General features: G+C 39.1%; 1 protein-coding gene across 13 annotated transcripts in view; it reads left to right on the top strand.

Moving 5' to 3' along the window:
- LOC105203629 (rap guanine nucleotide exchange factor 2) overlaps window positions 1-26,881 on the top strand; it is a 140,179-nt gene that overhangs the window by 88,492 nt on the left and 24,806 nt on the right. For 9 of the 13 annotated variants that reach the window (XM_039456581.1, XM_039456560.1, XM_026134203.2 and 6 more), the window contains exons 2-3: window positions 7,993-8,550; window positions 13,376-13,451. In XM_039456581.1, coding sequence (XP_039312515.1) covers window positions 8,222-8,550; window positions 13,376-13,451 — 405 coding nt within the window. In that variant the 5' untranslated portion in view covers window positions 7,993-8,221. Of the gene's footprint in view, window positions 1-7,744; window positions 8,551-13,375; window positions 13,452-25,216 lie in introns of those variants that run through there. The other 4 variants (XM_039456586.1, XM_039456593.1, XM_039456554.1 and 1 more) reach the window with 3 other exon arrangements.

The raw sequence follows: 26,881 nt of genomic DNA, 5'->3' as shown, positions 1-26,881 counted from the left end.
TCGATTCTTGATCGAGATTACGATCCGCCTATCTGAATCTGTAACTTTTCTCACGTCGCACGAGGAAAATGATCTCGCGGCGTCTGTCCCTCCGAGAGAATTTTAAACGTGCATACCGTCATAAAAACCAATATTCGATTCTCAGCTCTATTTTGCCTTTGGATAGTAAGCGTTGATTATATTTTATATAAAGCCCTAAATGTGAACACGTTGAACTTTTTATGATTGAAATTGTGAAGAGTGCACTTTTTCTTTTGGATGCGGTCGATCGCGCGGTTTAACGGGAACGATAATAAGGCCTAAGCATAAAAAGGATTTCACCGTTACGGTGTCCTTCGCGATCAATTTGCCTTTTCGACGGTCTTTTCGTCGCGCTCTCGTTTCTCTTGCTCTTTTCTTTTTTTTCTTCTCGGATCCGTCCGCATCCATTGTCGTGATCGCCCTCTTTTTCTATCCTTTCCGAGAGCCTCGACGTATTAGAATCAACCCGTGGAAACTACTTCTGCGAACGGTGAATTTCCCTCGGGAATATTCGAGAAATGATCTCCGTTGCGTCGACACTGCGAATAAATGGGAAACCGCGTTAAAATTGTTGCTGTTGCTGCCGCCGCAAGTCGCTATGCTAAGGCGATTCGTTATGCTTAAGTGCCGTCGAGGTTAGTAATAGCGCTTCCAGATGGAGAGTTTTTCCTAGATCTGCCGAATCATCTGCGGGAAGAAAGTGTACACCTGAGAAACGCGTGAGAAACCTTCCTCATCCTTCGCGCGTTCGATTTTGTTCAGCGACGATTCTGACGGGAGAACTTTTTCTGGCAATCTCTCCATTTAATTTAAATCGGAAAACAAAGTTTCTCGCGGAATACCGAGAAACGGACAAATCAATTTTGTTTTCTAATTCGCGTGCACGGAGCAAAAGTGCAAATATTTAATTAGCGTTTCATTTGAAATTTAATTTGCGGAGGCGTCGTTTAATATCGAAAATCAATCGGTTACAACGCGCGCGCAAAGTGGTCTCAAAGATTAAATCTTCACTTCACTTTAAGGGAAAAAAAAAAAAAAGATCTTGAAATCTCACTGGGAATACAAAATACAACATGTATCGCGCGTTTTTACTTTCGTGTATTAAAAGAGAGATAGATTGTTTTTTGTATTCGCGAAGCAACAGATTATCGGTCACAGGATTGTAAACACACAGAGGAGAGAGAGAGAGAGAGGAGGAAGTTCGTTGGTGGCTTAGGTGCGCTGAACTTTGCACCGCGCGCTTCTTCCCTCGTACCTTTCCTTCGTGGATTCGCCGGTGGGAACTCTTCTGACGACTTCGCCTCAATGGAGAGGCCGACTCCCAAGGCGATCCAGGGTCGTTCTCTCACGGTGCGCGCACGTTTTGTGCGTGTGTAAGGCAAAATGGGATCTGCCAGCGACGGACGCGTATGTAACGTGCGCGTCAGCCGCGCGTCCACTTTCACCCACGTTGTGCATTTTAACAGCACACACATCGCCTGCCGTTATCGGCTAACGTTTCGGCTACCTATCCTAGGTTTCGACCAGGTTTAACCGCAGCGCCCGTGATTGACACATAATTTACGAAACCGCGGAACTCGCAGTGGGATCAAATGTAAATCATACGTATCGCATCTGGAAACGGATCAAACGCCAGTGACGATCCATCAGAAAATTTCAAGCACACTTTGAACGTGAAATTACGTACACGGGATATTTCTGAATTGCGATTCTCCTTTGAATTGTTGAAATTTCGCAAAATTTCCTTCGGTTCCATATTTTTCAAATGAAACCGATGATATCGTCCATTGCCACATCTCCATTTTCCGTATATAGAATAGAAGAAAATTATTAGTCACTGTTCATCCTTGCTTCTCGCCTCGTGTTACAAAAATATATTAAAAAAAAATATTCTTTTTACTATTAATTATTTACGAAGCACGTTTAAAAGGAAGCAAAACGCTGCCAGTCAGCGAAGTCTTACAACAGGCGTCTCGTCACAGCGGTCTAATATTAGAGGCACCAGGTCCTCTTGGAGGGCCCCATGGAACATTATCTCATCCCTTTTGAGCGCATCCCGCGCATCTCCCCTTAGCTTTTTTCCCTTTCGCTTCTCCGCAGCTCTTCACATCCATCGCTCCAACAATCTCATAACTGTACCTTTCAGAGCATTACGATGGAATTCGTGGTGAACGAGCCGGGATGATCAAATCATACTGATGTTTCTTATGAAAAGACTCCGAATCTCCACACACGTTTCGTACGATTCCTCTCTCTCTTTTTTTATCTTGCTGTTAAATTCTCCATTAATTAGTAATTAATAATAATTTCCTTGTGTGTCCTTGAATTAATTTAGCTCTTTATTAATACTAATTTAGCTTCCGTCGTCGTCTATTGTAATTCAAAAAAGTGTTAGCTTCTATTCTTTTGTCAAAAATAATTTCTTTTTCATAAAGATAATTGCGTCTTGAAAAATGGGAAGAAATAAAACACAATGAATGCACAACACACGAGAAATACAGCGTAATGAAAATTTTGATATTTCACCTCGATCTCACTAGTCACAATAAAATATAATGACGTAAGGTACTTAGAATCGATTGCTATCGAACGACCTTGGTTAATTAGCTCTGCTATTAGCGATATGATGTCCTTCTATCGTGGCCGTAATGTAATAGTCATCGTAGCAGTAATAGTGATAAATTTATTTAGAATCCGGCACACACGTGCGCACGATTATGAACGCCTGAACGAATGAAAAAGTATAAATTAAATAATTTGAGAGCTTACATATTTGACAAGTCGCTTCGCGCGCGGCATTCTCTGAAATAATGACAGCTTTTTTTCAAGTGAACAAAGAAAAAAGAACTTTCTTTAAACAAATAAAACAATTGAGAGATGAACGCGTATGCGTTTAAACATGCCTGGATGCTTCTGCTCACGTATCGTATATATTTTGTAATGGGTGATGCATCAAGCGAACGATGCGTCGCAGTTGCTGCACGGGTTGCATCGCGCGCAACAGCACGGCGATGCTGAGAAGAGTTGAGAGAGAGAGAGAGAGAGAGAGGAAGAGAGAGACGCACGCGCCGAACATGACACGTATGCGGGCACGCATGCACGCACGCACGTATGTGCACGTGCGCGTGCATATTTATGGTCACGATTCGAATTACGATACGCATTTCCGTTAACGAGAGCGAACGACGAATCCGAGCGGGAGTAGGTCTCTCTTCGAGCGCGGAGAGGTAACGAGAGGAGAGGAGAGACACGCGGATTTCCAGCCTCCGACAAAGGCCGGCTCTAGAGAGAGTTGAAAACCTGGTCAAACGAGGGCGGCCGGCTAGCTTTACGGCTTTACACGGTGGCCAACGCGACGCGCATGCACTTTCCATGCATCTCTGCGTTCGCCGCGCTTCGCGCCTCGATGCTCCCGGCAATCCCTGCACGTTTTAATCATATAAAAAAAAACAGATTTCGAAACAGTTGCATCGGAAGCAGGAATGTGAGATAACACTTTTGCGAGTCAATATTTATTCTTTGTAAAGTACAAAAGTGCGAAAGTTGATTAAAAGTTTTTTGTGACGCGGAAAAAAAATTAGTAACACATCGACAACGTGTGAGCAAGAACGTTGTATAAAATCTTGAAAGAATTTAATAATCTTAAACAGACATAACTTACATGAAGAAATTTTGCTTCTTCGCAAGCAAATTATGTCCGTTCAAAGATTATAAAAAAAATTCTTTTAAGATTTTACATCGTTGCTTATATCTGAGACAACGATTGTTGATTTAATGCAAATTTTTTCCGTGTAGTAATATATTACAAACTTCGTAAAGAGAAAAAAAGTTACGTGAGATTTTTATTAAGATATATTTTTTTCCCCAATTTTAATTTCAGTAAAATATAAAAAGCTGACGTACTTTGCCCGTGATTCGAGAGATACATAGATTAACAGTACACGTTATTCGTATTTGATAAGATTTTCTCACACGTTGCTCGCTAACAGTTCGCTGCAGGCTGTTACTCAGTATGCGTCGCAACGAAGCCTCGAGGCGTATCAGCCGCGCTATCGAAATCCGCGCAAACAGCAGCATAAACATCGATCGAAACGCAAAGCTATGCACTTAACGAGTATCGACGAACATCCTCTCCAAGAACAGCTCTCCAAGAACGACGTCGTGGTAGCGGCGTGGCGAGGACTTATGGGAATAGTGCTCGTTAGTAGAAGCGCAGCGAGAAAGAGAGAGAGAGAGAGAGAGAGAGTCGCGCGCGGGGATCGCTGGGATTAGGGCGTGCAGCAACAATGGACGAGTCTGTCGTCCTTGTATGGCAAGGATCTTCTTCTCTGCCGACTTTCCTCCGTCTCGCTTCATCTCTTCCCCGTTTCCTCTCACCCTTTTCTTCTCGGTGCTCGCCTACTGTTACCGTTTTCTCCGATCTCGCGGCTCTTTTGTTACATGGTGCTGCATTGTCGTCGCGAAGACTATCCGCCATTATCGTCGACAATAGCAACAGGCGATTGTTTCTTAACCCATTGAGCCCGATAATCACTTATTCAGTCGTCCAGAAATAATTATTATATCTCGTAGATGATGGAGTTTGAAGAATCTGCGTGTTCGGAATACCGAGAGAAAGAATCATCTATGACAATTCTCTCCTTGAATTTAAATATATATTTATTTAGGTCTGTGATAAATAATAGTCTTCATTAAATTTGATTCTTCTCATCTTCTCCGTGATATTATAAAATGTAATATTGTTAATATTGTATATTATTATTTTTTGCGTTATAGCGCATAAACTCTGATTGATGTGCTCTCGATCTTAATTAAAAAAAGGGAAGTTGTTAAATCTAATTAGTGTAGCTACATAAAAGCGTGATAGATGAGAAATTTTTACATAAGTGAAAGAAAGCAGGATTCCGTTAAGTAATAAAGTGAATACACACTCGTTTGAAATCCGTTATTTGGTAAATTGATTGCCTTTTCAGCTGACGTAAGTTCGACGAGGATAGGCAGAGGACGTTAGGCAGAGATTAATTTTACAATTACTTCCTAGCTATAGCTTGGAAAGCGTGGCCGTTTTTCCGAATTTTTCCCTCTTTTGCCGGCGCGCGTTGCGAACGTGCGACGCGTTGTTCACAAAGCAGACTTTCGTGGCAGCGAGGCAGAAAGCACGCGGGGTGAATATGTACCAACACATAACTAATAATCGCGCCGCTGGATCGCTGTACCGGAAGGCACGCTCTGCGTGTTCCGCTGGAAATGGAAATTCTTCCTGCCTCCGTTCCATCGCCTCGTTAATTGCCATCTTCGTCGATTAGGTTCACGCGCTTCTTGAGTTTCTCATTTCTCTCACCTTGAGTTTCTCATTTCTCTCCCAGCGTTCGTGCAGTAGAATTTTGATTGACCTTCTGCTACAAGAGTAAATATGCTTTTCTACCATTAACATTGTTTCATAGAATTAGCATATATATTTAGTTCACACATTAATACAAACATTTGATGTTTCGCGCGATCGTCAGAAATTTAGTACACTTAATTGCAGTATTTTTTTTTTTGCAAATTTGATGGAAAAATAGTATTAGCAATTAGATCAAAATTTTTACATATACTAATAAAACTCTAATAAATATTCGTGCAAAAATTCATTTAAATCCATTTATGATTTAAAAGTTGTTTATTTAAAACTGCAGCAAAATATAGTAATTTTTGCGGCAAAAACCATTATAAATCAAATTTTTCATTGTTTTTTTTTGCGTTGCAGCTAGTTTCAGGGCCAAAATTCGGGCATTTGCAACTAAAATTTTTTTTTCTTGATTGGGAAAAAAAGAATAAACCTAGAGAAGTCTTCAGTTTTTAAATGTCGATAAGTTTTAGCTCGTATGTAAAACCAAAACATCCTCCCATTTCACGTAGCAGAAAGTGAAATATAGCTATCGGATGATCTCCGCGTGGAATTAAACGTATGACGTTCCAAGTAGTAAAACTGGAGATTCCCTTGTTACTATTTCCCGTCGAAATGCTAGAAAACGAGCGACCTGAAGCACATTGTCTGTGCCATTAAGACGATTCGTGTCGTTCTCTCACACAAGGATATTTCGCAGAATTTTACTCGTGTGCCCGTAATTGAAGTAGTTTAAAAGGTTATTTCACCGATTTGTTCAATATTGACAACTCCGAGTGATTTCAGCTCCGTCGTTTGCACGTTCGGTGGATAATCTCTTACGTTGCGTAACGTGAGCAAATTGATCAGTCGTGACTTTCGTTCCATCGCGCGATTATACTGGACGATTCTCTCACAGCTTTTTCCCGGGGGCGACGAGAGGAGAAAACGATGAGCCGCTCCTTTTCGAGCGCGTGCTCAAGAGCTTCCGTAAGCTCGCTGAATTTCTACGCCCAATCGGGGAGGCCTATCCAGCAGTGCTCTCCAAACCCATTCTTCCGCCGGGACTTTTTGTGCGCTGGATTGCACGCTGTTACCGGAGATTTTCCCACGACGATACGAAACGTCGGTAAACCTTCGCGAAATCGTTAAGAAGAAAAAAAAAAAGAATTCCAGTAGGTAGGACGCGGCGTAAAAGCGTTCGTGCGCTGCGTATCAGCTTGTTTTATTGGACAGAGGCGGTTCTTTTTTTTTTCTTATTGACGTATCATGACAAATCGTCGTTGGGGTGCGGCCCTTGGCAGATTGTCAGATGAATAATGATGCCTTGAGTGATGCGCGCACGTTGAGCCGCGTTAGGAGGCTCAGAACTTAGAAAGCACGAGCCGTAGAGTTTGGCAAAAACACGTACGAGTGGAAAAGAATTAAGTGGCTTTATCTTTTCCTTCGGTCGCTCTCGATACATTCCCACTTGTAAGCAGATCTGGAATTTGTATCTACGCGAAAATACTAGTATTTATAAATTTAAAACTTTTTTATTTAATACAAGGGCATCATTAAATAAAAATGAGGAAACCTTTTTCATGGCTTTCTAATAAATAATGATCAGAGCCTCATGTTACGTAAGATACATTTCTATAAGGATAATTGTTTCTTCTTATTGGAAAAGAAGAATTTATTGTATGAACTCATTTTCCTGTCCCCTTTCGAGTCTTTAGTCTCTTGACGTTACAAAATTATTCATCAAACTCGAGAATGTTAATAAATAAAGAAATCGTGTGTAGAGATTATATTGCACAATATAAGACTCAATTGCAGTTCCTAACAACGATGGGGAAAAAGCGGACGGGGGTTATTCGCGTTACTTTGTAATGACACGTTGCAATATGGCACTCTGGACGCTCCCGAAATTTGAGGAAGGTGATGCGCCGCGTTTATCGCACTTTGATACGATAGCCCGCAGCTATCGTTGCATCCGCGTGACATTCCATTCCCTTTTATACCTGGATTTTATCGGCGACATAAACCCTTCTCTCCGCTATCGCATTTCCGCGTAAACGTGCAGAGACGTGATAAGGTCAAGAGAAACGGCAGACGACAGCGCGACGCCGCCGCCCGTTAGTCTTCAAGTCGATCGTGTCCCATAAGTCGCGTAGTAAACGTATACGAGCCACGTACGAAAGAGCTACTAAGAATCACTTGACTCTACTCGACCCCCGTCGCCGACTCTTGGTCCAAATATCACGCGTGCGCGCGCGCGCGCGCGCCATGGGAAAAAAATTATTGTGTGGTATTTCTTTATAACTGCGCTCTCTACTTGTGAGAATTGTCTGCTCCTTATGTAGGAAGTGTGTGATTCTTTCCATTCTTCTTTACGTTTTTTTTTCCTTTTTACACATAGAATATTTATAGACAATATTTTTGCACGAAGGGAGAAGAGCGAGATTAGAATTACGTTAATAAATAAAATAAAAATCGAAGACGCGGTGGTCTTATCGTTAGATACAATGCGGCGCAATTGAAACTTGGAAATAAACGATCGATGGCTGGTTCGCTGATCTCCGAATTCGAACGCAATCCTAAGAATCCCGGGTTTACTTTAGAACGCTACTTGTGGAGCTACCAATCCGGCGTAATCCGTTTTAAGAGGACAGGGGCATTAATTTTGAACTCTCGCCTCTCGTGCGCTCGATATTTCCTCAAGTTTCCAAGAGGCTGAAGAGAAAACGATGAAAAGACATCGAGAATATAGTCGATTGACGCGAATGGGTATGGTCACGATATAGACGATGGACGAACCTATCGCGTCCTGGCGAAAAGATCACTGAGAGGATGCACAAGCACACCAGCCAGCTTCGCGGTCCAGGTGGCCATAATGGCGGCTATCACGGCGCTAACAGGGGCCCGGTGAGGAGATGGAACAGCTTTCATGGTGGTGGCGGCGGCGGCGGCGGCGGTGGCGGTGGCACGGGCACGGGCTCGGGCATGAGCAATTTCAACGATGGCGTTGGGAACGGCGGCATAGTCACGAAAGCCTGTCAGGAGCCCTTCAGGGCCGTGCCTAAGGCGGTGCAAGCCCTCAGAAGCGAGTCCGTCGACAGGGCTCATCGAGCTCAGCCGCCGCCACCACCCGCATTTCCCAGGAGGAGATTTTCCGTGTGGTGAGTCCTCGCAGGATTACGTTGAGGAAATTTTCGACTTTCAATTGCGAACATTATTTATTGCTACTATTATTATGATTTTTGTGTGACGAGAAAAAAAACGAATGTAGAATTGTTTCTTAAATTGCATGGAAAGTTAGGAGAAACGAAATTGAATAGTCGCAAGTAGTTTCAGTGTATTAAGATAATTATTCTCACACATTAATGAATTTTCTATTAGCGTTTGTGATATATTTTTTTATTAACTATTGATATACAATTGATGTTACGGAATCAATATGTAAAGTCATACTTGTGTGATTATTAATTATCTATGTTGTACATAAATGTCTGAGTTATCTATTGTTTTCGTATCTGTGAATCGATAAGTAAGTTAAACTGCAATCTTGGTTTAATAATTGTTAAATATCGATAATTTCTTTTATCTTTATTTCTCTCTCTCTCTCTCTCTCTCTCTCTCTCTCTCAATCTTTCTCTCCAATGTGGATACAAATAAAATTTTTCTATGACGTCGTTAGAACTTATTAGGTTTCGTTCTTTTAAATCTTATTCACCGCACTATCAGGCTCCTCTTTCATGCGGCCAAAAGCGCGAAATTGGCCATCAACTACTTTCATTAGGTGGCAAATTAAATATCTTTTTGTAATTCAGCAATGCCCGCTACTTTTTAAAAAATATTTTAAAACGAAAGTTTAAACTAGTAATTTTAAATGAAAAGAAATTATTTTACGCGAATTTAATTCCCACATCAAATATTTTTATTTTGTTCAGGTTTCTAAAAATTTCAAAATTATGAAATAAAAATATTTGATGGTAATAAAATTTGTGTAAAATAAATTCTTTTCGTTTAATATTGCTTTTGCATTCGAGATAATTTTTTTTTTTTTTGAAAGTAGCAGGCGTTGCAATATATTACAAAAAGATATTTAATCTGTCCCTGGCGGAAGTTGTTGATGGCCAATTTCGCGCTTTTGGCCCCGTGAAAGAGGAGCCTAATAGTGCGGTGAATAAGATTAAAAAGAAAGCATAATAGGAAGGGTAATAAGTTCTAACGACGTCATAGAAATATTTCATTACGTTGAGTAGATCCACGTGGCTTAGTGTTGTGAAATGACACGGATAATTTCGCGAAATGGACGTCGTCGAAAAGCGAGAGAGAGAGAGAGAGAGAGAGAGAGAGAGAGAGAGAGGGAAAGCGAGAGAAAGAACGCTTAGACATGCGGGATCGTCGACAATGAGACGGCCGGCTACGTCGTCGGTCTCCGTTAAGATCAGAGCGAATTATAACGAGCGTCCCCTACGGGTGTATTTCGGGAAATGGGAACAGAAAGGCGCGACCGGACAAAAGTTTGCGCCGAGGCTTCACACGCCGTTGTGGAAATAAAGCGGACGCGGCATTCGATGCGACGCGCGCGGCACTTTGATTGTTTCCGTTACGAGCATTGGCGGAAAACAAGTTAAAGGTACGCGGTGAATCGCTCGCTAAATTGTTGAAAATATCTGTACCACTTCTGTTAAGTTGCACTACCTGTGTTCGGTTACCAGTTCTCTTTTTTTTCCCGCGCTCTCTGTGTGCGTGTATAAAAAATATATGTATCCAGCATACACCATCTAGAGAGTTATATTTCCAATTATATCGTTGTATAAAGATCTGTATTTTATATCACGTAACATTTATTATTTTTATAAATATTTTTAAGATTAGACTTGCGATAGAGGCCAGTAATATAAAATACCCATTTTAATATTGGCACACACGTTACTCTTGAGAAACCTGTTAGCTATAACGTCTAATCATTGAAAGTCTCTAAAATTTAAATCTAGTTTCAGTACTAACAAAACAAGTAAAAAGCGTGAAAATGAGAGGAGATTTAATAAAATGAGAATATGTATGATATGGAATACGAATCAAATTTCGGGAACAGTAATAAATAACATTAATTGCAAACTTATTTGTTTATTTATGTAAACTGTTCGAAATATAGTTAGATATATCATATCTTTAATGTACAATGTCACATAAAAAACAAAATACCATTATTGCACATGGACCATAAAAAAATATAAAATTAAATAACATTATTATCTAAAATGAATATTATTATTCACAACCAGAATAAAACTTAACATTTTTATACTTGAGTAATCTAAACTGATAATTTGTATAAATTGAAAACTTTTGCACATGAGAGATAAATTTAAAATATGGAACATTTACGAGATTTTAAAATTATATTTTTTTATAAGAAATAAAAACGTATTCCGTGTTCTCTGTCTTTAAAGTATTTTATATTATCTGCATATTTTGATATGACACATAAAATTTTCTCGTAAAGAAGCCAAGAATCGCAATTAAATAATATAATATTATTCATCCAATATTATTATTTTAAAAGCATCTGTGAAACATAAACATTAAGGCGGAAACGTGTCGGTGCACGTGTGGAAAACGAATGACCTACATGCTTAACGAAATAATTATAATCCTGAGGAAACGGAACGAGCAGTGCGACGTTAACTCGCGATAGGCTTAAGAGATGGAGAAGTCGAGGAACGTCATTCACGTCGAATTCAATTTTGAGTGATATACGAATGCATACACATACACACGCTGCCGTGATGCGTTACGCATGCGTTACGCGTGCGTTACGCATCGCGGCTCCGCTTGGGTGTTTAAGTCGAGGGAGGAGCGGGATAACACGCGGGTCAACAGCCTTCGACAACCTTACGGCCTTCTGCAACCTCTCTTTTCTCCTTCCCTCTATCCACCATCGCGGTTTTCCGATTCTCGGTCGGTCGAGCATCGACGTTCGATTCACGGTCGTCACCGTTAAATTGAGAGGACTTTCCGTGGTAAACGATATCTTCGGGTGTGAAAAACGCTTCGAAAATGAGGAAAGTCTTTTTCTTATCAGCGATATAATTTGTAGGAATGTTCGCTTTTATCTTATAGTATTTCTCCATTAACTCTTTCGGGTCTATAGTGAGACATGTATGTCCCAGTGTTTAAAAAGAAAAATCATATATCTTAGATAAATATTGAGCTATTCATTTTAAATGGGATTTTTTTTAAAATTTAATTGAAAATGTTACATAGAATCATAAAATATAAGAAATTATTTACTCAGTAAGATTGGAAAGTTTTCGTACTAAATGGAAGGTTCGTCATGATGTGTAATATTACTTTCGCATAGCGATTACTCAACTGATGATATAAATTTCTGATGATATTTGTACGATACGTAATGTGTAAGCGCGCATAATTTTTTCATGCCTTTCGCATTTCAACAATAGACATAGTAATCATCTATGAAGAAATGCTATTGATTGATATTTATTATTGTATATATGCGAAAACAAAACGTTCATAATAATGTCATTATCATTTTGTCCAATGAACGTCAAAACACACCTAATTCAAGCGGCAGTAATAAATAATTTTATTAAAATTTAATATTTTATCATTAAATTGAAAATATATGAGCTAATAAAAGAATATCGCGGTTATTGATGCGCAAGTTTAAACAATTTATTTTTCTTCACACAATGTAGAACGTTTCGACTCCGTGAAGAAAAATAACTTGTTTAAACTTGCGCATGAATAACCGCGTTATACTTTTATTAGCTTATATATTTTCAATTTGATGACAATTTGGGAGTACCACATTTTAGTGTTATTTTGATTAATATTTTATTTTTTAGATCATATTAGATCTGTTATTTCGAACTTTTATGTTTCGACATTTTCATAAAAATATCAGTAAAAAACGTCAAACAAATATCAGTAAAAATTTCAATAAAAACTATAAGCAATTTTATTACAATTTAATAATATTTTATTTCTTGGATATATTACATATTAGATTCATTATTTTGATTTTTTATGTTTTCAATTCATTTTTATATTGATTTTCCCCTCCAAATCTTTAAAAATAAGCAGACATTATACGTATTATATTTCTCAAAAAAGTCTGACCTAAAAGAATTAAATAAATAGAAAATTAACATATTTTTTACAATCCACTCTGTACAAATTAATATATGTAAGTTTTTTTGTGATACTAATTTCGAATAAATTGATAGTTACCTTCAATGAAAATTTTATTTCTTAATTCGCTATGGCACTGTAGTTGAACTACGATACAGAGAAGTTTAATGTTGAAATACTTCCCATCGAGAAAAACGATTTCGATTTGGGCAATCACATTTCGACGGCTTCTATTTCATATATAACCGCAGATTTTCGTATATCACCGAAAATTGGTTGCGCTTTTATGGCTAATTTGGGGAGTGCCCTTTTTGACGATGGGAAACATCTGTCGATGGCGTCGTAGGAACCAATATTGGTCGTAGAAGTTAATGCTGGGGCGTAGAATGGCGTCACGGAATAATAGGTGTGTGCACGAGCGTATGAACACCCTCGTATTGTCGTTCGATTCGAAACGATGCGAAATTGAGGGGTTTATGTGATGAATTTTAGTGTCTCCCCTTTTGATCTCCACGAGATCACAATATACAATACCAAAAGAAGACAGACTGTTGACTTTTGACAAAATGCTATTACTCTTATAGTCAGGCACAACATACTTGATTCCCTTCCTATCAGGATTTTTTCTAGAGACGAATAGACATACTATATTTAATTATTAGATTTTGAAAGATTTACTTCGATATTTAATTTATAAATTTTAATGTAACGTGTTCCATTCTGTTATGGAGTTCCTTAAATATAAACGTAAAAATGTATACACAGAAATGATGTAACGATATCTATACAATGCGATCAATTTTTTCATCGAAAAATGTGTTTTTATTGCTGTTACAGCTTCGGGAAGCGGACGGGCGGCAGCGCCAGGCGACCCAACGAATGCTTCGTCCTCGAGCCCTCCGAGATGATTGTCGTGAGTAGATTTTTGTTTCGTATTCGCGCGTAAGACGGTAGAAGAAACGGTAGGAGCGAATGGATCATTAACACTTTCGAGAAAGTTTCACCGCAAAAAGCAACGCTTTATTTCAGTTTTACGAAAGAGCGAGTTACTCACGAGTCTCCGCGCGCACGCACACTCACAAGTTTCAATCAAAACTGGGCGAGCAAGCGTAATGTTTTTTTTTTTCTGGTTGGTTCACCGCGAAACGCGAAGCAGCCACAAGCGTTTACGACAGATATTCTCCGAGTGCCACGCTACGCGAAGTGCCGGTATAAGCGGCGATATCGCGCGGCGAAAAGACAATGCGCTCCGGACGCGCGCGAGACGTAACGTGGCGGACAGTTAATCGATAGTTTCTCTCTCGGTATTATGCTCAGGCTGAGAAGAGTTTTGGAATCCCCCGTCACGCTTCCACAGTTAGCTCGCTTTATTTCGTTTCCAACGAAGTTCAGTCGATTCTCCGTACATACCGAAATTAGGGCAAACTCTTAGACGTGCAGATCTGACGATCACGAACCTTTCGAAAGCTGCTTTTTTTTTCTACAAATCTCAAGGATTAATTATTGGACGTTTCACAGAATTTTCACGATGGAGATGTTGCGATTTTGCTTTCAGTATACTCAATGGTTTCTATCATTTAGTTTGAATAATTAAATTTTCAGTCATAGGAAAGAGACGTCGCTCATTGAGATTAAATTTTAACATAATACGTTTTATATTTCATTATTCATTTTTTAAATAATGTATTTAATGCATTATCTCGCGTTTCACTGATTTTTTTTCTTACTGAATAAATTCTTATTTTTTATTTTACAAAGGTAGATTTGTATTTTATTAAGCCTTGGAAATGAAAGAAGCGAATAATAAATAATTGAAGCGGTGTTGCGATTTTTCCTATAAAGGAAAAGTGGAATACCATTGCAATATGCTACATTTCCTCTTTCGCATCGCTTCGTGCGTTTTTTATTAGATTATTCTGAAAATGTGAAACGATCGCGTAAGCCAGGTTTAATTACGTTTGTAGTCGCAACATTAATTGCAGAGTTGCACGGAATGCACTGATATTGCAGGTGAACTTTATTCGAACATACGAAGTTGTCGGAAGCGTTGGTTTGCGTCTCTAATTACACTGTGTGGACAGAAAATTAAGTTTCTGATTCGAGCTGCCATCTGTTCGAGCGTTCTAAACTGCTTTACCGACAAATTGCATGACACTACTTGCTGATGGTCGATTAAGCCACATTATGACGGCGATAACATTGTTCGGCACGAAAAATAAACCACGAATCAAATTGGTCAGTTTTTACCAAATTTTTTGTTCGCTGAAAACGAATCAGAAAATGAAATTGCTCGATCACGTTACACTTTTGAGAAAATTGGATTTAAAGGTATCGCTTGAATACCTTTGAATTAAACTAAAAAATGTGACGCGATAAAGCAATTTCATTTGCGGATTAATTTTCAGCAATCAAAAATCGATAAAAATCACCTATCATATTAACTGCTTATGTAAAATTTCCACCTATACAATTTAAATAATCATCTAATTTAAATAATCATTTCCTTAAAAATGTGACATGATAGAGCAATTTCGTTTGCGAATTTGTTTTCAGTGACAAAAAATTTATAAGAATTGATCGGTTCATGGTCTAAAAAAAAGAGTTTTGTCAGAGAGTAATAATATTAAAATGTAAGTACAATTATGTACGGAAACGATAATTTTGTTGAATTACAGATTTGAAAATAATTATATTAAATCATTAAAAAATTTATATTGGATATTTAAGCTGGTTGTTAGAATGTCAGAACTTTTTGCAGCAGTATCATCATGTTTGAATATCTTATATAATTATTTTAATAGCATAAACGTAACATAAAATTACTTTTTGATCTGTATCTATTTTAGCTTAATTTTTAATAAAAATTAAAATAAAAATTGTAATAAAATTTAATACAAATTGTAACAAAATTGTTCTTTCCATGCACTAAGGAATAATCGAGAGAAATATTTTGAACTATCTGTACTTGGGATTTATAGCAAAATTATATATATTTTTTAATATTATTTACTATTAATTTTTCTTCTTTCTTTATATACAGATTATCTTATACAAAGCATCATTAATTGTATTACAGCAAATATTTATTAAAAGAAGAAACTTTTTTAGCATAAGATAACTTTTAGAATTAGATTTAAAAAAATTAATATTTTCCAGTCTTTTATTCACGATTTGACGAGTGAAAAAAAATCTATTAATATTTTCTTAAAAAATCCAATTGAACGTTTTTAATTATATAAATCCGTGGAAGTTCAAAGTATTAGCATTGTATTAATTGTATCCAACTTAGTTGTACTAGAAAAACATAAATGCTATAGTCTATCGGATTGAATTGGTTTAGTTCGGTGTTCTATATCAATCAAATTTAGCTTTCAATTACATGCTCGGCTTACTCGAATACAATTTGTATTCGAGCTTTGTATTAATCGCACCCCATTCCTAGTTTTGCTTTACCTAGTATAGTTTACCAATGGTTACATCTCTCGTAATAACTGCGCATATTGTTTTCCGTTCGCATTGAACTTTGAAATTTCGTAGCGCGAAACACTCGTTTTGCAAACTGCTATTTCGAAAACGTTAATTATAAAATTTACTCACCTCCAGCCAACGCGAGCTCGCGGTGAAACATTTTCCACCGATAACGGATGTTTTTCTATTCAATAGGAAAATAACGCAATTTTTTGTTATAGAATTTGAATATAAACACAATACAGGGTGCTTCCTACGTTTACCGGTTGTTATCAATTTTTACAACGCGCGTTTCATTTAATAGAAAGGTCACAGAAATAGTTTATTTAAGTTGTCAGGGAACATAATAAAAAGTGCGAACAAGTTCTTTGATTTATTCAATTTTTTCGCACGCACGCACACACGCGAGGACGCGAGACATCGACGGGAATTTTTATCGTCGAGATAATAGCAACAACATTTATCGGTTTTGACAAGTTCCGGCCGCGTGTTTGCCGATGAGTGGAATTTTTTTTTTCTTTTCACGCAATGTCAGAAAAAATATCGACAGTACGATGGCAGGTGGTGTGTACATGCACGCGATTTCACGTGTGTCCTCGGGCGACTCTGTGACCTGTACGCGAATTGGACGTCTGACCTTTAACCTTCCTCCCGTGCTACCGTGGCACTTTATCCCTGTCGCTTCGCTCATACACGCGCCACCCGAGAGCTCATTGTGTGGGATTCCATCGCCGACGCTTCGGATGAAGATTAATCATCACCATGGAGTCTCCTTGCGGACAAATATCGTACCCTAATGCTAAAAAAAGTACGAATGTATATTTTATGTGGATGTTATGGAAGCTCAGATGTCTCTCTCTCTCTCTCTCTCTCTTCGCTTAGAATCCTTAAATTAATTAGGAGTTATTTTGGACGTGTCGTTTCTTTTAAATGTCAAAGGACCAACAATCCGAGTTTATAAACTGAGGACGAGAAATCTTTCAACGATTCTTCGTGCTATTTTCTTCGCGCCGCTTGTTTTCCTTACTCACCTTTCCAATCAATATTTATTTTTGCAGCTAACGAACGACAGTTATTAGTTTTAGCGCTTTAAGACTAAGGAAACAGAGAGCATGGCTTGGAACGTACTTAAACTGAAGCGTCGCGCAGGATGCGGGCATTAATTGCATAAGCGAGCACGTCCCTCGCGTGCACCCTCTTCGATTCGTTAGCGCGTGCAATTTTCAAGAAGCTTATCTCTCTAGTGGCGAAACAACGTCGGGCGCCTGAATCACATCGGCGCCTGACGCTGCGCGTTTATGATACATAAATCGCCTTTGTTCCTTGTGGAATTCAGATCGCCGCGCGCCAGTTACGATTCATTCGCATGCAACGGAACGAAAGGAACATCGTCAGATTGAAAAACCGCTGATGAATATAACATTGCCGGTGCCTGTTAATATTTTTTTAATTTCATTGGTGGCTCGTTCAATTTTACATATTCCGATGAATTCCGTTTTGCATTTGAATTTTTTTTTTTTAATCAATGTTTCTCGGCTGTCTGTAAATGAATGTAACGTCTTTTTGTAATCGTTAAAAATTCCGATTACGCGCCGTTCGCACATTTGTAAAATATGGAAAAAAAAAACGAACATTCATCATTTTATTAAAGTTATGAGGGCGATGGATCGATACTGCGTATTGTACTCGCAAAAACTGTAGGTCTACGCTTCAGTAGAAGTTACATGAGATTCTCGTTATCGGAAAATAACGATAATTAAAATGAAGCTCCATCGCGGCAATTTTCGTTGTCCGTTGTATCGAGAAAGTAAATTGTCATTTATACGTTCGGGAGGGAGGGGGGGCTTCGACAAAACTTCCAGGAAGATAATACCGCTTTTCATGAGAGCGGAAAGTTATCCCTCAAAGGGAAACCTCCTATTTACGCGGAAAAGTACGCGCGCATCGGCGAGGCTAATTTCCATAGGAAAACCGATAACCGGAGGCGAATCGATCATTACGGCCGCCGTATACGGAACGAACAAATACGGAAACTTCGCTTCCACGGAGACCAACAAGTTGCAGCTGTAATACCGCTGCGCCGCGAATAATCCGCTCAGCAAGCATTACTCCGTTTCCGATCGCGTACATTTCTCTCGTTTTACCGTGCAAACCGTCACCGAGTGCCGGGTTATTCGGTGGAAAAGTATCCTGTGCGCAGTTGCAAAAAAAAGAGGAAAAAAATAGAGGAAAATGCACTGATACAGTCGCAATAATAGACGTGGAAAAAATAATTGCGCGCGATTGCAGTGTTGCTATAATTTCTGTACCGGTCCGTTCCACGCACATGCGCACGTTTCTTGCACTCAATTATACAAATTACGATCTTTGTCCCACGATTATTTCTCACCGACCCAGATGCGAGCGAGTCCGCCGCGCCGAGCCGCCTTTCCTATCCGCGAATAACGCGCGCGGGAGGTAAATCGTACAATTTCCGAGTCCGCGTCCAATAATCGAGCTGTCGCATAGCTGTTCTTGTTTTTTTTTTTCTTTTTTTAGTTTAATAGCGGTTGTATCATAAATATACGATCATGAGAATATTCGATATAAATATAACGCGCGTTTACGTAAGAATTCGCGGCGAAGCATGCCACATCCGCGATACGTAAGTGCCTCTGGATAAGGATTCATTACGAGGATCTCTGCGTACAGGAAGTTTGAGTATGTATAATCGGGGCCGTGACTCGTCATGGTATTACTCAGATTTCAGTTTTATCTCCAGGCTCTTTTAACACCCGCCGCTATCCACGGAGGGACGTTTTTCTGCGGGATATTTATACGCGACGTGTACTTAGCGCTAAATGTAGCCGCTACTTAATATTCATGCCCTGCTGAATGAGATTTTCATATTAAATAAGGAAAACTCGCATTCTAAAGGCGACTTAACTTGATTCTGTAATTTTTTGGTCACTTTTTTCAAATCGCTTTCAAAACTTTAAACAAGTTCGTAATATCGGAATAATTTAATATCTGTATCAATTTTATATTCTATAATATAATCATATTTCATACACATACACGCGCGCGTTTTTTATATCATACATCATATTATATTGTTTTTTTTGTTTTCATATATCACAATGCAACTAAATCCTGAACAGTAGCATTGCCACGATAATTGATTTTCGGTGTAAGATGTGAAGTCCGAGTTCCGAGGTTACGATTTGTTCGGGTATACTCTGACATACTTTGGATGAACTCTGACCGCGCCTTCTGCCCTTTGACATACTTAGTTATATCCAACAGGTCTGACATTGTATTGGAGTTTACTTTAGCTGTTACTGTGAGATATACCAGCGTATTGTAATGCAGTTGATATTTCAATTATGATACATGTTAGATCTCTTTTCTCTTTTTCCTCTGACATTCTTCTCGTTACATATCGCATTATAATTCTTTTCTAAATGTACAGTAAATGTCAATTTTCGTTACACAAATATCTCGCGATTACGTAAGTATTTTGATGCTTGTAATTTTTATAATTTATTCATAACATAATGCACAGTTCCATTAGGTGAGCGTGATACCGGCTCTTGTACTAGAACCTCGTATGGTTTTCATGCGAATTGTGTAGTAGCCATAACTCAATTATAAATTATAATACCGAAGGGAGGATGGAACTCCTTCGTAGTTTATACTTTGTGTAGTTACGGGGGCGAGAGAAAATGTCAAGTAGGGTGACAAAGAGACGCCTGTAACGCCAACCTATTTTGAATAGCAAGCTCGGTTGACATAACCCGACGGTACAAAGGGGGCTCATTAGCCTCGTATCGTAAGGGTTTTGTTCGTTATGGTTAATATTTCTCGGAATTGTGTGGCGCCACGACGACGGATAGAACGCGGGATTTCTCTGACCGATGCTAAATCTCGCGTCGGTTTCGCCAGAGCGGAAAAACGGAAAAAGCGAAAGAAAGCGACCAGATCTACTCCGAAAATAAATCTCCGCCCAGACAACGCGTGTCCTCTCCTTCTTTTCCTTTCCTCTCCCCCTTCTATGTGTGCGTGACCGTGCTACAAGAGCTGCAAGTCTTTTTTTCCCTCGCTTATAAATTCCACTGGATGTCTACGCGATTCTTTACATTTTGTCTGAATGGAAACGCATTTCTGTCGCGTGAACTCTTGATACAAGTTTGACACGTAATATAAGTTTGTTGGCCAAGAGTTTCCGTACATTTCAACATTTGTTTCGATCATTTATTCACGGAGTACTTTGCATAATATATTGCATATGCATTGTCCACGTGCGTAATCGTTTTTTCGATGGAAAAATATCAAAATTTTAACAAATTCTTCATTATAAAAAATTTATTCACTGATTGCTTAAATCGTATCTGTTTTTAGCATGTTGCTAAAATGCTTGTAATAATTTAATTTGTTATTAGTGAAAAGGTTAAATATTGTAGCAATAGATACCTGAAACATCAAGCTATAATTTCCAACGTTCCTTTGCATATAAATTAGAACCGAATGAGAAATATAAAAATTAACTTAAGTGGTACGTATAAGTTCGGTAGCTGTCCCCTATTTTTTAAGCTATCACCTGTTCGATTTAATTTTGTCATGTAACGTAATATATAAATTTGTAATCTAAGATTTGTAATCTAAGATTGACCGACGTACAAATAATTGTTTTACCAGTGAAATTATTAATCAGGTCAATCGGAATTGTCGGTACACTTCGAACCCATTCACCGTGGTCGCGAATATCATATCCTCTGGCCCCTTTTAAACGCGCCTACCAAATCGGCACACTTCCGGCGCAGGATGTGCGCTGTCTCTTTTCATTATTGAGAAACATGTCTTTAATTTCCTCAGTTTAAATCACTCGGATACCACAGAATTATTTCCCGTTATCTTGCGCTCACGTGTCTTGCAACTTCATCGTGCGATTCAGGGAACTCGCAGAGCACACGTGAATATCCGTATTACCGTATTATTCTCACGACGAATAATTTTCCGGAAACGTTGAAATTAGTTTATCGCATAAATGGGAAGTATGAATGAATGTAACGCTTTCAGAAACGAATAATCCACGAACGGAAAGAACAATTTTACCGTAGTATCTAAAAGTTTCTTTTTTAGCTAGTTATAGATCAGAAAATTACTTTATGTTGGGCCATCGAAATAATTATGTAAGACGTTCAAGCATGCTGATACTGCTGTAAACAGTTTTGACATTCCAGCAATCAGTTGAAACGTCCAATGTAAATTTGTCAGTGATTCAATAAAGTTATTTTCAAATCTGTATTAAAATTGTTTTTTCCGTGCGGAAAGAACGATTTTCCTTAAAATACAGATTCGAAAGTATTATTTGTGTTAAACCTTAAAAAAGTTGTGTCAAACGTTTAAGTTGGTTGCTAGAATGTCAGAACTTTTTGCAGTAATATTATTATGCTTGGGTTTCCTGCATAATTATTTTGATGGTCCAACAAAATTTTTTTTATCTGTATCTAGCTAAATTTTTAGATAGTGAATAAAATTATTCTTTCCGTCGACTCTCTTATCCGTGCCATTCATTCGTCTCTATTGATGCCGTGATTTAAACAGCGCCGAGTTCTAAAACTCCAAGTGAAACAACGTGCACTTATTCCTGATACTATAATCCTATGTTGCGTCTGTGCGCCATTTAAGAGCTGCACAAGATCGTTCGGTGATCTTGGAGGCGATGAAGGCAAACCGTGGTCAACGAAGGCATGCGACGTGTCGACGTGACCCAGATCTCTTTTCCCAAGTACCGCTTAGATGCACCTGCAACCTGTCGCCGTTGCCTGCTTACCTGCCTACGTTCCGAGACTATTGACGAGGCACGACCGGTAAGCAATGTTACCGCGGCACGCTCGACCGATTATGGGTTACGATTGGGCTTGCGCTCTGCTGGAAACCGTTGGTACATTGCTCACACATTAACGCGATTGCCCCATGCGACTTCTATGACGCGAGTGGGCGAAGGTAGGACACATGATACGGCTTGACTGGCGGCCACCGATGCATCGACTGTATCGATTCCCCGAAGAGCGGATACGTATATACATAACGTGCGTGCGTATGCACCGTATACGATAGACTTCTCTCATTCATGCCTCACGACCGGACACACGTGTGCGCGAGTATACGTAGAACCGCGTGTGAGCAAAGTAGTCGCGCAGAGTAATTCGGTAACTATTTACACTCTTATGAAAACGTTTTCTTAATCGTTACGATAACACGCGATAACGGTGACGTGTATAAGCAGGAATCGCGTATGAGTTAGGGTGCATTGCTTAATATCTCGTTTCTCTCCGTTGTCCGCTTTGCGGCTTATCTTATTGTATCCTTCTCCTTCTAAACTCAAGAATAACGAGATTCGTTTTTTTTTTTCTTTACTTTTATGACACCGAGAACGTGCTGTGCTTTATCTCTCACTAACAAATCTCATTTCAGATATCGCTCGTTTGCTGCAACAATGACGTACTTGACTCGAAAAATTAAATTTTTTTTTAGTTTGAATGTTTTGAATATAATATTACAGTTTTTTAAATATTATTTTTTAATGTGATTTCGATGAAACAATTCGGTCTATTGATTGTAGACAAACAAAAGTATCGTCAGTTCTTTACTCAATACATTGTGAATTTTTATCAGAATTCTTTTTCTTTTGACAATTAAAAAATTATAATTTTTATGTATCGTTGTACGAAGCACGATGTACATACAGCTTGCACGTAAATAATTCCTTAATTAAAATTCTGCTAAAAACTCGAGTCTACTTGAAGAATCTGATAAAACACACGATTTCGTTATCCGAAGCTCATGTAGTTCGTTAATGAAAGCAGATATGCTAAACAAGCAGGATGTTATAGCTTATAAAAAATTACGACAAATGAACACACGTCGGCAAATTAATGACACGACCGGTCCATTTTAAGCGGGGTGCATAAATCGATGTTGCCTCGGACGATCTCCCCTCGAGCGGTTGACACTGCATTCCCCTGCTGCACGCCTGATAGAACTGTCTCCCGTGCGACGATTGCGCTGGTGATTAAGTGTTCGTGCACGCGACAAAAAATGAACATCCGTGAAGAAGAAGATAGCATGCTTATCGCGTACGCCGGACGAATGTGGCACTCCACACACAGTCGCTTTTCGTGTCTCGTTTCGCGTGGTCGACGACGCGCCGATCGTCAAGTTGTCTGTATCATTTTGGACGTGACATGTAGCAATTGATCGAAAGCACGAAGTGACGGTTGATTGAGCGATTAACGGAGAGAGGCATACGGAGCGTTTTGCAAAAGCCGATTGTGAATCAAGGAGACGAACACTCTGTGGCAATCTCGAGTAGATTTTCGAGGGTGCGGATTGCGGTAGGGTAGAGACCGAGGCGAATCGGGTCACAGAGCGAATCGGATCGTTATAAGTTTTGAGACAGTTATCATTAGTTTTTTATTTCATACGATCTGTTTCACGCTAGTTACTTCCGCACGCTCTCTTTGCAGCGGAAACAATAGACAATAATTTTGTATTGCGTGTGATTCAGGGTCAGTCGATAGGATACAAGTGCGGAGATCGTGAGTGTGCGAAAAAATTTTATCTCATATCAAATCACGGTCCCAATTTTGTGAGTTTGAAACCAAGTGGACTCTTTCGAAAAGTTTATTTATTTATTTTTATTTTTTTTAGATTTTATATTGGCGATCCGCTTCGTCCCCAATGTTGGGGCGAATCGGACAATTTCTTTTTTTATATTTTTTTATTGTATGGTAAAATGGGAAGTACCATACTTATGTAAAAACTCAAGCCAAGGATGTAAAGATTAAGAATTTAAGAATTATTACTAGTTTATTATTATTTTTTTACCTAGGGAGAAAAAATTGATTCGATTCGCCTCGGTCTGCCATAAAAGGATCCGCTTTGGCAATAGCGTTTGTCAGTATCTTGCCGATAGACTCCTTTGGCATCGTGTCGACCATAAACGATTTTTTCGGGGGCCCTTTGAAGCCGTCCTATCGGCCATAGCATTTCCCGGTAGCGCGACAGGGTTTGATAGTTTTCGTCTCTATTCAGCGAACCTTGACCTCTGTGAAGTTAGCATCTGATCTTTCAAAAAATAAATTTTTTGTCATAGTTCTGAAAGCATCCCGAAAAGAGTTCTAAAGTTCCTTTCTAAAAGTAAAAATAATTCCGGCAAAATAAGAAAAAGAAATCAATGAAAAAAATGTGAGGTGCCAACAAAGAAAAACAAAACAAAAAGTTGCGATATCTCCTCAATTGTGAGCATTGATTTTAGAGTTTGGAGTGTTTAAGAACCTTGGAAGATTTTAATGCACCTGGGAAGGAGAGAATTTAACAGGCGCAACGTACGCAAATGACGATCAAGCTTTTAACGATAATTATTCAGCAATTTGTATAATTGGAATTCAGATTGCTTCCGTTCGATACATCTCAATTTCTGTGCAGAAATATCTGTATTTTATCTTTCTCTCTCTCTCTTTCTCGTTATCGCATCACATTGAGATTCCTCGAATCTAGCAATGTTTCGTTCGACGATTTTGTGTATTTTTTTTTAAGGAAATATTTATTTTTTTCCAATTTGTAAAATATTTTTTCCTCCGCTGGTGAAAAATATCTTATCATTTTTTTTCCATCACCATCCCTTGGCTATGAATGATAACTCGTCTGTTTTGGTAATCTTTTCATCCTACATTGGAAATGGAATTTCTTTTTCGATTCTGCGCGCTATGCAAATTTTCGCCTCCCGTTCGATTGGAATGCAGCGCTGCTATTTTTGCCTCTCTCTATGACCAGCCGGCGATGTCTCCTTTTTAATGGATTCCACTGGTGTTTGCATGCACGCCTAGAGTTTTTAGGATCAAGCGTGACGCCAATGGTGCATTGGCAGCGCAGGAAGAACCGAAAATAAAGTAGACAGGCGCCGCGCCGACCCGCGCGCTGCACGAATACCACATCGTGCGTCGCTCGTTCGCGGAGGTCCCGCAGAGAGAAAGAAATTTTTAGCCGGACGCATCCGTGTGTAGCCGCGCCGTAATGCAGACTCCTCGTAGGACACGACTCGGGAGACAGTTTATGCACCCGCGTTCATCAACGCGCCCTTTCTCCGCCCGTGCAACGCGCCGTAATTTATATTTCATCCGACATTCAGCCTCTCGATTTTTTTTTTTTTTTCCATGCATATCGTTGAATCGCGGCCTCAAAATTTGCGGACGGCCTCGCGCACCACGGACATCGCGTATAATTTTTGCAACATTGTCCAACGAGATGCTAAACGATGTATGAATGCTTTATCGACCTCGAATTGGCCAAGAAACACGTCTACGTATCAAGAATAATGCTTTTTCGCGCGACGGCTTTCCGTACAAAATGACGAGATTTCGCAAATAGGAAGCGTCGTATATATGTAAATTAAACCATTTTATGCATCTCTTGAATCTTTTCAGCTGTCGCACCAAGTTCACGAGTTTGACTAATCTGCTCGGAACCCGCCCAAAATCAGTCACAAGATTTTTTTCCAAGAGGCCTCCTCCTCGTCTTTGTTTCACAAGTGGCTTGTCTCCGATTTTAAAATAACACGAGAGTCCCATATATATTTTTTTTAATTATTCGGAGAAGCGGTATTGCCTTCTACATTTAACACGTGTATACGATATTCGATGCCTATTTCTTCAGGCAACACCGGAAGAACGTTATTTCTTTTTTTTTTATTTTTTACGTCACGAAATGTCATAAAGCATTCAACATTATCGTAAAGAAATATTTCTGACGTCTGAAAAACTAAGAATAGCAAATTTTATTATTTATCGAGTTTCCACATAAATACGATAATAAAGTACACTTCGTGAGAAGAGCATTTCTTTCTTTATTATTTAATTTTACCTTTTACACGTATTAAAAGTCAACTATGTCACACTCAATTTATTGAGTATCACATTTACTTCTTAATTCTTAAGACTTCAACGCTCGTTGCTTAACAAATTAAATTCTTTACGATCTCGAGTTATTTGGAATGAAATTTTTTTTATTCTCCATTAATTCCATACGAGATTTTATAAATTTCCAGCGTCGACAGGAAAATTATACGTTGCGACACACGATAAGCCTTTCTACGTTCCTGAGCGCGTAAATCACGTGACCGCAGCAGGTCGGTCTTTGGCCCTCTTCAAGAATCGTGAACGATTCAGTTCTCCACGAGACGCGACGTATGTGGGAGCGTGCGTACATCTAACACGAAACACCAATCCAAGCCTCCATATAATTGCACTTAACAATTTTATGGAGGCTGATTCCGTCGACGTCGACGTCGACCTCGAGATTATAAAGTTTGCAAGGTCTCGCTCGTGAAACGATAGAATCGCCGCGATTCCACGGTAGATGAAGGCGTTTATGTTGGTTCCCGTAAATCCCACACAGTCGTTCATGCGAGATATTATTCGACGTTTACAGCTCAGTGCACGATTTTTGTACGCGGCGCGTACGTGTTCCTGCAAAGTGTTGTCTGGCGAGTGATTAACATGGAAATGTACCGGCAAATTGCTAAAAACGTTGGGAAGTAGATATCGCGTGAGACGTCGAATCTGTTTAGACCATGGTTGATCGGTCTGTTGACACAGTGTGAAATACGATGTCCGCAGATCAATTTACGTAGTGATGGCAGTGAACGAGTCACGTGAACGTGGTGTGCAATTCAGACAGTAATTCTCCGACTAAAATATCCGAGTGTTCGCGATGTTGAAGCACACGAGTAGGACTGGACGGCCTCGGGTCGTTGTGAGAAAACGGAAAGGACGCTCGTTGTCCAGAAGCTGGCCTGGTACACCGAGAACTCTATCGATCGTGTCGTCCGAG

Source organism: Solenopsis invicta, chromosome 1, assembly GCF_016802725.1.
Source record: "Solenopsis invicta isolate M01_SB chromosome 1, UNIL_Sinv_3.0, whole genome shotgun sequence".
Classification (NCBI taxonomy): domain Eukaryota; kingdom Metazoa; phylum Arthropoda; class Insecta; order Hymenoptera; family Formicidae; genus Solenopsis; species Solenopsis invicta.
This window is presented reverse-complemented; position numbering and strand designations above follow the sequence as displayed.